We start from the raw sequence: 13,370 nt of genomic DNA on the forward strand, positions 1-13,370 counted from the left end.
TAAGCGTAGTGCCGCGCAAGACGGGCTATGCGGCGACGACGACCGCTACGCGATGGCGCCAGAGTAGCGCGCCGTCGTCTGTTCACCGATGACGCCATCGAAAACGCACTTGGCGAGCGCGTCCACATATATATGCCATATATGAATACAAAGCGCTGCATGAGCGGAGGTCTGTCTGCGGCGGCTGCTGTGAATTGCGTCTACGCGTCACCCACGCGCTGCCTCTCACGATCTTCCGATTAGCGAGGCAGTCGCTCCACACTTCGCTCCGTTTGCAGTGGGCCGCACAAGACATTGTCTGCACCAGCCACACTACTCGCAGCGTTCTCTTCCTAATACAAACCGCTTACCTATATAATTATAATACAAAAATATCGACACACATACTTTCACGTATAGAGATGCGATCAAATTCCGCATTAAGGAGTATTGTAATCGAGGGTGAACTTTTATTTATGTTGCTACGCGTGGTACAGCCACGTACAGCGTACGAGTGGCTTGCTGGCTTTCTCATCTCTGCTGTGGGCCCATCGGAAGGCGTGGTACTCAATAGAGCTGCGTTCACACACTTGCACGTTATCGCAGCAATGCGCGCTTGAGTGCCGCACGATTCGCTGGATCGACGGCCGCTTTCCTGCCAGTTCGTTCACAGCAAGAATGCCACCACTAGGATTGCAGACTTCCTGCACAGGACAAAATCGCGGAGCACCATTTTCCTTCAATCCCTACGTATGTTCAACAGTGCATGCTCTTGGGCGAGTGGGTCGTACATCGTTAAGCAGAGTACAGCCCAATACAAACATGAACGAGATGAGCACGAGGACAGACGCAGACGTGTGCCCGTCCTTGTGCTTTTCTCGTCCATGTTTGTAGTGCGCAGCACCTTGCTTAACGAGCTCCATGTATGCTTTGAAACTTTTTCGATGTTATCCTTGACAGTTTAGGCAGCATAACGAAATGGTTAACGAAACGAAATCAACGTGTATGAAACAGCTAGAGAGTCAAGGCAGGCAGCACGCCCGGACGCGTTCAGTTGAGGGGAAACGTAGAAAGTTATGAACATTGCGCTATTGACATCTCCATTTATATGCAATAATAATAAAAAATAATTAGAGAATGTACTGGTATCAGTGTGTTCAAGCTTGAATAAAAGGGCGTTGCGGTGTCCCCTTTAACAGTTTGGGCGCGCTGCGAAACGCGTCCCGCACACTTCCGCAGGTGGCCAAGGTGATGGCCGCCTGCCCCGTGGAGTTGTCGCGCGGCGTGTTCCGCATCGACCAGCGGGGCCAGGACGCCGTGGTGTCGCTCTGCGTGTACCTGGTCGAGTCGGGCTTCCAGCACCGCGAGCGAATCGTGCCGTACCTGATCAAGCTGCTGCGCGGCCTGCTCAAGGCGAGCTTCGTCGAGGAGGTCAAGTACGAGCCCGACGAGCGGTTACCCGTGCGCGAGCGCTTCTGCTTCCTGCTGCATACGGTGCTGTCGGACGTCGCCCACCACTGCGACGAGCTGGGCGAGGAGGTCACCAACTGCCAGCTCGACTTCCTCGGCGCCCTGGTGCGAATCTGCGCCAGCGCGCACGCCGCAAGCTCGGCGAGCCCGGAGCCCTCGAGCACGGCAGCCGCGCTCAACGTCAAGGTACGCCCTGCCGCTGTACAGCACGTGTACCCACAACTGAGCATTCGGAACGATCTCTGCCCTGAAAAACAACCCGTGTGCACTTCGGCTCTGAAGGAGAGCCTAGCCCGCGCTGAAGTCCGTTCGCAGCTATATACTTTGCTGCTCTTGCTAATATTTATGCTAGATTGATTGAAAGATAATAGCTCGTTAAATGTTTGAAGCTGGAATATTTGACTGAGCACTGATATCAGGATCAGCCATAGAAATTAGTCAGGATCGACGGTCAGGTTTAATCCTAAATCAAGTGACTCAAAGACAGATCTCTACGGAAAAAAACAGTCGTTTTGAACACGCGGTACCGCTTGACATCACAGCAATGATAGATAACCTATTTGGCTGCCACATCTAAGCTAATTGTGTTTGAGTTGGACGGCAGTACGCATGATCTTTTATTCTTAGTTTCTACACCGACTATATAGAGCTCGAGCTCCGTGGGCGTAGCTGTGTGGAGCAAGGAAATAGAATTGAGCATGACGTACGTTTGGCAAGCAACCTAAACGGTTGAGCCAACTTTCCTTGCAGCCGTTGCACTTGGCTTTCACAGCGATAACACTTATAAGGACCTTCGAGAAGAGATCGTGCCGTCGGTGCCACATTGCGACGGCAGATACGCGCGGCTCGCATGCCGATTGTTGGAGGTCCCACGTTCTGCTGAGTTGAGGAGGCGCGGCCGCGGGAAATGGAGGGAGCGGCAACACGGAACGTTCGCTTTGGGTGACGAGCACGCACGCTCCTCGCTACCTGCGCTTATGACACTGGGCGCTGAGCCGCGCTCGCTGCAGGGAAGCAGCAATGTGCCCTTTCCCATCAAATATATCTCTCTCTCTCCCTTGTGACACCGGTGTGGTGACGGCGAGTGGTCGCAGTGATCGAGTTAATGCTCTTTTCCTGCCCTTCTGCACACATGTCAACGCGCATGTTCTGCTGGGGAATCTTCATTGCAGTTCATACCGCCCGTAAAAGTACGAGTCTTACATAAGAAGGATGGTTTTATGAGCGAGTTGGCATTCTATACTTGAGGCGAGAAGCGCTAAAAACATTACGAAGGCTTGGGCCACCACTTTTTCTGTCGTTCTCGACTTCTTATTGTGTCTTTTCGCTGCTCGCCTCAAGCACGAGCCTTAATTACGTCACGTAACATTCTAATACTCGCTCCATCGGTATCAATAAGCTCCGTGCTTCGGGAGAAACCGCGACGTTTTCACTCTCCCGTTCCTCCAAAAGTCTGCCCATTATGTTTTGCTTCCGAGTCTCGGCTGCGCTTGGCGAACTCTGGCCAGTATGTTTGGTTCCCGGTATAGGCTTTATTCTGTTCTTTGCTAACCGCTGCAAGCACATGTTCTCTTGACATGCTTGTGCACCTTCGATCGTTTCTCGTATACACTTTTTCGCTTCAAAGCACGAGTGCAACAGCCGCACATGGATGTCGCGCGCGCTGAGCGCGGCAGCGGCTCACACTAAAGCCTATCGCGACCCGATGACGTGCTGGTCCGACTTTATTTGGCTTCAATTTTATGACTTGACGCTCGCTGCCAGTTTCATTCCGCCATGGGTGCAGTCACAGACAGCGCGGGACTGTATAAGTTCTAGTGTAACTGTTTGGAAACATAATAGGGACGAAGCAGCTTGTGCTGCGGGCAAATGCCTGCAGTAGTCAAAGATGCACGTGTCTTGACCTAGCAGTCAAGGCTATAACAGTGCTGGAAAAGTTGGGTCAACCGATTCGCCCACCTTGTCCCCGGCTGCATGCTTTTAAACAAACGATCGCATGCATGGTGCCGCACAGTGCAGGAAAGAAGACCAAACTACGACATATTGGCAGTTTTCTTCCTTGTTGTCTGCTTGCAACAAGGATATTTGCCAAGCCACTTTATTGCTTGGTCACATGGTGATTTTTTTTTGCCTTCCGGAAAAATTTACGCCACTGCAGTTTCTGTTGCAAATTCTTGTTTTGCCTGCACTTAAAGCGGTGGCAGCGCCGCCGCGTTTCTGCGACGTCACGCTTCACAGCTTGTCTGGGCCATGGAACAAGGTGGAAAGACAAACTCGCAAAGATTGATCTCGCTTCCAACATCCAACTAGTCGCGGCAGCGTCACACAGTCTGACCTCGTGAGACTGAAGTGTTTTCAGGAGACCTTACATCTTGGATATGCGTTACGCGACCTATACTGCTGCACGCTTCCTTCACACCAATTTACGATCCAGCCACACGGCTCACCACCAGCCTTCCGCACGCTTGCGGTCGCGCATAAAACTGCACATGTCGCACACTGGGGGCAAACACTTCGGTTTACACTGCATGTACGGGCCCAGTGTAAACTGAAATTTGTGCACCATTGTGCGACTTGTGAAATTTTTCGCGCGACCGCACGCGTGCGGCAGGCGGGCGGTGCGGCGTGCGGCTCGAGCGTAAATCGGCGCTCACGCCGATCAGGAGCCCGCACAGCTATCGCTACAATATGGCGACGGAAGCGTGGAACTGGTACATTCTTTGCAACCGCCTCGTATACCGACTTTGCAGGTCGGCCAAACAGTGGCTCCGCTGATCCTCGGAACGTGCCGCGCGCTGGGCCGCACCAGCCCCGAAGCGCCGTTCCTCATCTCCCAGATCTTCCCGGCACCGGAGAAGGTGGACTTCATCGAGGACGAGCTGGGCGTCGAGAACTACGCCAAGAAAAAGAAGCGTGCCGAGACGTACAACCCGGTCATGGTGTCGCGACGCGCCATGGTCGACTACTGGATGGCCAAGGCGTGTCGCGGGGGGGCGCGCGAGCGCCGCGAGGGGCTGCTGCCGTACGAGAACATCACGACGCCCATCGCGTTCAAGGCGTCCACGTACCTGTTCCGGACGTTCGGCTCGAGCTTCAGCCTCATGCGAATCATCGCCGAGCAGCCCGAGGTCGCGCGCAGGAGCCACGCGAGGTTTTCGGCCAATAAGATCCAGGTGCGCTAATGCGGGGATGACGTATATGCAGTCGAATTCTGGCATGTCAGATTCGCTACATTGCCAACTCAGACTCTATTCACAGGGTGCGCTCTCCGACTGGCTTAGCCTCCTGGACCTGAGAACGGCACAGGGACCTAACTGCTTCTCAAGTCGGTTCTCATAACCGACTGGAATGTTACGAACGGCAATAACGATTTCTTACAGTTTCCTGGTTAGAAACTGAAAGGAGCATCTTTTTATGCAAGTGGAGAACGTAACCGTCTCCTCATGATCTTTGTCGTAAAAAAAGCTTTACTTTTCTTACCTAGTTTATCAGTTTTGCGCTGTTGTCGCCGTCCGCAGAGAGGCCAGTTCGGTCACGTGACGCAAGGCTCGATTCCCTGCAACACCACCAGATAGTGTTGCTCCCTGCACGTCATTGGATGGCGGTACCCACCGACTGCGCCCGAGTATCGAGGAAGATTTGCCCCTGGCGAGTCGGTGGTGACGCGGGCGTCTGCCGCCGCCGCTTGGCGTTAACGAGTTTTGCATCACGGCGCGCTTATATTTTGACGGGAGTGCCGGTGGCTCGCTCAACATGCTGTTGCGCGTCCGGCTGTGCCAGTGTATGCTCACAAAGTCGGCGAGCACTTCAGCTTCAGAGAGAAGCGCAATAGCTTAAATCAGAAAGCTATAAAACGTCTTGTACGTTGAATTTTCACAGAGGGAGCAGGGCCTTCAGAACTAGAAGCGATTCGGCGAGTTCGATATCGAGAGCGAAAGCGCCTATAGCCCACACCACAGCTGACGCCTAAGCATTCGCTTTGCCCATTCGTAACCGTCGTGCGATTTTGTTGACCTAAACAGAAGGATGAAGACGTAACATAAAGTGGTAGGTCGGCATGTTGATGCTGCCTTCTGTTTTTTAGTGTCAGCTCGCAGTATTCGAAAAACACTTCCATGGGGTTTATCGTCGTCTGTGACGACACAATGGTCCACAAGAAATTGCTCGAAACTTCAGCTAAAGCAGACGGTAATGTCGGACTTAAACCACTTCCATATCGTTTCGAATGTACCTGACTATATATCAAAGATGAATATGTGGCGTCATCGCTTCCGAGGTAAGGTTGAAAACGAATTACAGCAAGGTACACAATTGGGTACCAAGTGACTGAGGAGGTTAAAACACGGACAGGTCGGAATTTGACATTGTCCAGAACCAGTTCCAGGGCAGTCTCCCGAGGTTTTTTCCCGCGTATCCCCAAAGCAGTAAGTGGCAAGCTGCGCAACGCTATCATGCCTGAACCATCTTGCAACAAGGTAGGCTAACGGTTGCGCAATCCGTCGAATGAAGCACTCACGGAAATTCAAGAAATACTTCGCGAAAGGTTTTCGCTAATTATCGCTTGAATTCATTCTAAATAAGTTTTATTTTGCTAACTGTACTTACTCTGCTTTATTGTGAGCGGTACGGTGCGCAATCTTTACAACGAAGGGATGTGCAAACTAAGTATTTTACAGGTCCAAAACTCTTCATTGCCAATATGTTCGACAAATTTAAAGTACTGATAAAATTCTGGATGATTAAGAAATATTTAATTCGTCTGTCTTGCAAGACTTCGCCCTGTTCTGTATGCTCGCCTATACAATTCGTCTCGTCTACACGAGCCTTCTTGGTTTTATGAGGAGCAACAAGCTCTATAAATTCAATAAATGCGTAGGCCGTGAGGTCAGGTATATGAGAACTTATTTTCTAAGTCTATTTTTCTACTTTTCTTTTATACAGTTCGGTTTTATGGTAGGCGTTTCATCGTTTACTTAATCTCAAAGTTCATAGCTCAAGGGCTTGTATAGCGATATTTCTATTTTATCCCCTAAGGAATCTTTGTACATAATTGATCAGAACGAAGTGGCTCCCCCTGCTCTTTGCCAAGATCGAGAGCTGAAAAAATAAACACATAAACACTACCACTTTAAGACACGCGCTTTGAAATTGTGTTTTCAAGTTAATTTCCCAGACTATCTCTGTTTCGGCTCTCAGGTGATCCTGGCGTACGCTGACCGCATCCTGTCTGACGAGATGATCGAGTACCTCGACCAATGCGCCATGGAAGCCTACCAGAGCGGCCAGATCACCGTGAACCCGTACCTCTCGTTCGGCGAGGTACTCAAGCTCGTTTGGATCACACTGCTCTACGAGCTGCTTTGCTCTTACACGCTCGCCGACAAGGAGGAGTGGAAAACTAACTCCCCACTCTTCTGTAGCCTCGCCAAGGACATCCAGAAGCTTGCCAAGCACTTATTCCTCGCCGGCCAAAAGGACATACAGGTGAGTATAGGGTGCGGCATTGGCGAACGTGGGGGGGGGGGGGGGGGGATATGGACGAAGTAACTTATCAGTTTCACTAAGACTAGAGCCCATGTTTAGGCCTCTTTGGCGGGCGCAGAAAACCTGGCCCAGCACAGTCTTCATGGGCCGCACGAGATGCAGCCATCATGCACTTTTTCGAATGCTCGCGTGGGTGAAGTCCACTCTTTCCAGTTGCGTCGGTGGTTGTCGCATGGCAACGCTGAAAGGACAGTGTTCTTGGGAGTGGTACACTCCTCCCAGCTGCAGGCATACCTATTTCATGATGACGCTGACAGGACGGTGTTCTTGGAAATGGTACACTCCTCACAGCTGTGGGAATACGTGTTAACCAAAGCTGACAGGAAGGCGTTTCTGAAGGTGGCCCTCTTCCCAGTTTCCGGATCACTTGTAGCGTTAGCAGGACACTATTTCTTGAAGTGGTGCAGTCCTCGCAGCTGCTGGATCAGTCTGCGGATGGTAACGCTCGCAGGACAGTGCTTTTTCTTTCTCGGCAGTGGGGCATCAGAATGGCTCCGTCGTCTTGCACGTCAAACAGTGCGGTTATGCTGCAATGCGCCGTGCTCTGTCCTTGACGGTGGCAGGTGAGGGCGTACGACGCGAGCGAACAGGAGCAGAAGGATAATCAGTACACGTGCGTGCATCGGTTCCGCGCCAGCGTTCAAACGGTGGCCACGTGCGTGGACATCCTTGTCTGGGCCGAGGTGGACGAGAACGGTGCCGACCTGCTCTGCGGCAAGCTCGCCGAGAAGCTCAACGCTGCGCATGGTCTCAAGCTTGCACTTGGTACGTACAGCTTCTCTTGAAAACTTTTCAGGCTGCATATATATCTGTATATATAATGCGTTTGTGTAGTCGACATCTCGTGGTATCTGCGGGCGGTACACAGCTGTGAATGGCGGAGAACAAATGTCTCGTCTTTAGTAACCTAAGAGTGCTGGCTAATCAGTTGGAGCCGCGTTCTGCTTCAAGTGGCAGTTTCGGGACTTGCGCACTGTCGCCCAGAAAATTAACATGCCCGAACAAAGAAGCCGCCATGAAGAGAAGTGAATACAACACATACGAGTTTACGAGCGCTTAGTTTCATTTAAGTCTTTACTCTGGACAGTATATCAATATATAAAGCACACTGCACTTCGGACATGCTCATGTACATTGGTCAATCGACAACGATACGCGCGCTCAAAGATATCTGCTGATAAAATCAGATTCACTTCTTAGGTGTGTGGACGTGTCACTAACACACTTCGGACTGGTTTGCAGAATGTGAAAGGCGCCTCAAGCAATGCCCGTGCCATCGTGTCATTATTTTACAAGTGTGTCGCCAAATGAACCATTTTATAGTCTAATAGAAAGCGCCATCGTGTCACTATTTCACAAGTGTGTCGCCAAATGGACAACCATTTTATAGTCTAATATAAAGCATGCTCTCGCTAGCAAGTATTGAACAAGAATGCATATGCAAGTCGGTCATTCCTCACTACTGTATTTACCAGCTGGATCTCGTATTGTCACTGTCGCTGGATTCTACCACGTGGAGCACAGCGCTACTTCCCGAATAAAGATGCCGCGAAGATGAGGAGTTGTTTCAGAGACATTCCTCTATTCTATAGTGCATTTAAATAGACGCTGGGTGAGCATGATTATCAGTTCTTTACTGCATTAGCATTAGAAGTGTCGAAGTGGGATTAAAGGTGTATGTGTATGATATGTGGGAAGCCGATCAGGTGGTCACGGTATATATAGCCACACAACAGCCAACACCGGAGGCGCTAAAGAAGACGCTTCACAACACACACACACACCCACAGTGTTCGGGTAACACTAGAGATTGGGAGATGATTACCCTACAAAAACAATGTCCTTGCGTCGAAGCCTTGGCTCTATGCTGAGGCTTTCCTTGTTTGCTCACTGCCTAATATTTCTGTGGTCTCAGTGTTCCTGTGACCCCCCTCTTTTTGCTTGCCTTTCAACCGCACCATCGTCACGCCGTCGTAGCGGTGCCACCATGCCCCTGTTATCTCACCAACCAAATCGCTTAGATGATAATTTGAACCGCCACCGTCAAACACCCTTAACGATGCCAGCATTAGGCTTTGGAAGTATTGTTCGTGTGTGCATTTAGTTTCTGCAGTCGGCATAACCTATTCGCGTATTTTGACAATTATCTTCGAAAGTTTATGCAACAATTGTGCTGCTGTTGCTGCTGATGATGATAAGGAAAACTGAGCAGACATTAGTAAGCCCCTGGATTCCCGTGCAGGTCACCTGCCCATCCTTATCAGTTGCTTGAACGGCATCAGGACGCTAGCCGAGATGTTTCCCCTGATCGTGGATGGTTGCATGCTTGCCGCGCGCGACTTCCTGGGCGCCCCAGCACCAGTCCTGCTCAAGCTTTACCAGTGCATGGAAGAGCTCGTCAGCGGCGACAACGCCGGCGTCAGAACCATCTGCCAGGCGGCGCTCCGACAGGTGCGTCCGAACAACTGGCGCAGTATCTAAGCTTCAGGTGCTACAGCTGACGTTGCAGAAAGTATTCTTTCATTCCCACGCCCGATACATGGACCACGACAAATATTCGACCGAATGGGTTTCTTTCGCTTTTTCGCCTGTTTTCGTGGTTTTACAATAGTACCCGGATACAAAGGCACCGATGTAGAGGCTCGTGATGTGGTTAAATTCGGTTTTAGGGTGCGCTTGTCACCTAACGCCAACTGTTATAGCTCCCCGAGACGCACGGGCCTTTTGGGTCGTCTGAAGGTTTAGATGCTGCGGTGAAACTGAGGGAGGACAAACTTACTTACTTACAAAATACTGCAGGCCCAAGCTAGGGCCCATGCAGGAGGGGTAAAAAAAAGATTTACACAAGCACTGGCAAAACATCAACCAGAAATCATCATAAATCACGTCCTTTTCTACTGTCGCATGTCCCCATGTGGTGGTTGCGGGAGAGGAGGATGGCAGTCGCTTTTCATGCTAGCGCTCGCGCCGCTGGAGATAACGCACGTATGACGGATTGACTTATATGCGAAGCCACCTACACTACACCGCTACGTATATGCTGCTTAACAGCTCTGTTCTCCTCGTAATTACGCAATGAAACAGCAAGCACTATATGAATATCCGCACTGCCAGAAATTTATGTATGTGAGCGAACAGCTACTTTGATAAAGCCAATAGCTTTCTAGAAGCGTTTGGCTGTTTCCGTACATTGACAATCGTCGTCGATTCGCACAATTTTTCTTCAAACGTGAAGGTTTCTTTCAGAGAAATCCGTCTGGGTTTATTTTGCATATCATCACGTTACTCTCGTGTGCATGACAGCTTTCGCGCTTTCATTTTGTGGAGGCCGGTCCCGGCAGTCGAAGCAGGCATGCCAGAGCCTAACCATTCAATGCTAAAACGGACACGAGACGGCTATACTAAGTCAGAACCGAGTGGTACGCCATTCCGGGGGATTCTGCGCTTTCTCTCTGCTAAAACGTTGTTCGCAGATAAAATAAATGCCGTGTTTGTCTTTTTTAATCATGCGCCAGACAGCTGCGTTGCTCACGTCATTGGGGATACCAGGTATTTTGAGACTTCTCATGCACTCGGATCTTTGATATCAGTTGGTGGGCAATGCTCTCCGTTAAATCGGGAAGTTCATTTGATCGACAATTATTCGCGCCAAACGTCTCTACGGGTTGCGGCGAAACATTCCTAACCGAATTCCACGCAGGTGCGCGACGCAGGCATCGACTGCCTGTGCGGAGTGCTTCGGGTAGGCATTGAGCGAGACCCCGAGATTGTGCAGGCGTACCTGGCTTCTGCTTCAAACCGTCTGTTCCAGGTAAGTGCGAAAACGAAAGAAGTGACGCTGACTCGCAAAGCTTTTTGCTCGTAAAAATGGTTTCTCGTTGGCCCGACGGTTATGTTCAAAACATGGCAGCGATGACGTTTTCCCGGCTGCCGCAATTACTTCCGGCGCCGTGCGGTGCGCGAAAGCACGGCATTGAAGTTATCGTTGCTTTGAAGGAACCTTAACAAAACACATTGCGGGGCTAGTTGCTGATGTATAATTTTTCTTAAGACAGCGTTGAGAGAGTGAGTGTTCGATTCGCTGTGCATCGAGTGAGAGCTGTTCATGTTTGCCTGTGCGCGCGTGGCACCATGCTTGGTAATTTAATTAGTAAGGGAATGTTTACTGCAATTTATGAGCAAATTTGCTCATGAAATAAAGTGGCCTTCCTTAGATTCTCCACACCGATCCCATCCATTGTACGGATCGGTACAAATGTCGGCTGAAATATTTTTTAAGCTTTGTACACATTCGGGTCGGCTATGTCAGTTTCGCCAGCATACGTTCGATTTGAGTGTTGCTTCAATAAATAAATAAATAAATAAATAAATAAATAAATAAATAAATAAATAAATAAATAAATAAATAAATAAATAAATAAATAAATGCAATTCAGTATTAAACGTAAATGCCCATACGGAAGTATCAATACCAATAGAAAAGGAAGGCTAGTTTCTGGTTCAGTAAAAATTGATTACATAGGTCAGTTGTGGAAATATCAGCAGAACATTAGAGACGTTAAAAATATACAAATGCAAAGCACATGCCGAAATCTACGCAAAGCGATGCTTTAGTGAAGTGGTGTGTGTCAAATTCTGTACTATTCTAAGGGCGATGCGTAAAATCGTACCCATCCTGCATGATTGTCCAAGAATAGGCGAACACCCAGTGACGCACCGAATGGCAAAAAGAAAAAAAAAAGATAAAGTAATTCGTTGAATGTAATGCGCTATTTTGTCAAGAAGTCGGTCTGCTTTCGAGATACCTGTGAGCTGGCACCATATTGCCAGGTTTTATGCCGTCATTAATTTTTCTATCGCGCAGAACACAGGCGCGCTTACTGGCACTACTTTGTCGGTCATCATTCAAGTGCAGTATATAGGACTGTTTGTTGGAACTTACATTCGGCGCCCTTAAAGCTTTCGCATACATATGTTTGCATATATAATCATGCTCCTTCCTCGAATATGTCCGCCGAGATACCGTCCGACCTAGCAGCTGTCACGCGAAACACCGGGTGGGTACGAAAAAAAAAAAGAAAGCCTCGCTTTATAATTTCCAGGCGTTGTTGGACATCTTTTCTTTTATTCAAATGTGCCGTACGATTTAGAGAAGGTTCGAAAACAACACACACACAACACACACACACAACACACACAACACACCGCACACACCGCAGACACCGCAGACACCGCAGACACCGCACACGCACACACACAAAATCCGTAGCAATGAAATGTTAACTTTGAACATGTAGACCTCGGCCTATAGACCAGGAAATACGGCATGCCTTCTGAATATGGCACAATTGAGCCCCTTTGACAGCTTCCCCTTCGAATTAGCACAGCACGCACACGGAGTAGATGTCGCAGCACCAAAAGTGACGTCCGTGTTCCTTGTGTGTTATCGGCAGGCCGAAATAAGCGGCGGCGAGGGAGCGCTGATCGCCATCAACACGGTGATGGCGTTGGGCAAGATGGCGGTGGCTCTGAGGGGCACGCCCAGGACCGAAAAGTCGGTGCTGCAGTTCTTCCAGCAGCGCTTCTGCAAGCCCCCTTCAACGCTGGACACGCTCATCGTGGACCAGATGGGCCGCATGCTGGTCGCCAAGGTGGACAGGTCTGTCAGGGACGAGATCATGAAGATGCTAACCATGGTCACGCTGGTCTCCAACTCCATGCAGGCCAAGATCGCCGACGCCGGCCTCAAGTGAGCTCGCGCGGCAGGCATTGTTGAGTAAAAGGGAATAGAGCGGCTTATGAGAATAAATACTTGGTGCGGAAATTTGGGCTCGTTGGAACTCGGACAGCTTAAAATAAAGACGTTAGGAAAGAATAAAACACGCATACATAAAAAGAGATGACAGGACAAGGAGGAGGCTAGTTTTTAATGCCGATCTTCGCCATCATTTGAAAGCCAACGTGCTTTCTGGTCCTGCAATCTTTCCTGCGTCCGTCTGATGTGTCTATTTTATATAAGAACTGGAAACGTTTATGATGTCTCAGTTTAATCGAACAAGCTCTTGATCTATTATGAGTATATCGTCTTACGTCCGTCAGCTCAGCAGAAATGCAGTAAGACTGGCCGAAGCTGGTGCTCTTTCAAGCTGAAATGCAGCGTAATGAAGATTTGCTGTTATTGAGTATTTGACTTCAGTCCGCCGTACAGGATGTCGGACATCAAGAGTGGTCAAACAAGGGATGTCTCAAGCTAGTATCAGGCTAGTTTCAACAAGAGGACATGTCGAAAATTTTGCAACCCTCCTCTCTCTTTCGAAAGTTTGGTTTCAGCGTTCAACACCCAGCTCGATAACTAGCCAGGTCCGCCTGCCGAAACA

At 49.6% G+C, this 13,370-nt stretch overlaps 1 protein-coding gene across 1 annotated transcript in view; it reads left to right on the forward strand.

The window, feature by feature from the left end:
• The window catches only part of LOC126543542 (phosphatidylinositol 4-kinase alpha-like), a 29,826-nt gene that overhangs the window by 1,507 nt on the left and 14,949 nt on the right, over positions 1–13,370 (forward strand). Inside the window, exons 2-8 of the mRNA XM_050190652.2 lie at positions 1,219–1,635; positions 4,200–4,622; positions 6,646–6,933; positions 7,557–7,758; positions 9,236–9,444; positions 10,694–10,804; positions 12,447–12,742. Of these exons, the coding sequence (XP_050046609.2) occupies positions 1,219–1,635; positions 4,200–4,622; positions 6,646–6,933; positions 7,557–7,758; positions 9,236–9,444; positions 10,694–10,804; positions 12,447–12,742 (1,946 nt within the window). The remainder of the gene's footprint in view (positions 1–1,218; positions 1,636–4,199; positions 4,623–6,645; positions 6,934–7,556; positions 7,759–9,235; positions 9,445–10,693; positions 10,805–12,446; positions 12,743–13,370) is intronic.

Source organism: Dermacentor andersoni, chromosome 10, assembly GCF_023375885.2.
Source record: "Dermacentor andersoni chromosome 10, qqDerAnde1_hic_scaffold, whole genome shotgun sequence".
Taxonomy (NCBI): Eukaryota; Metazoa; Arthropoda; class Arachnida; order Ixodida; family Ixodidae; genus Dermacentor; species Dermacentor andersoni.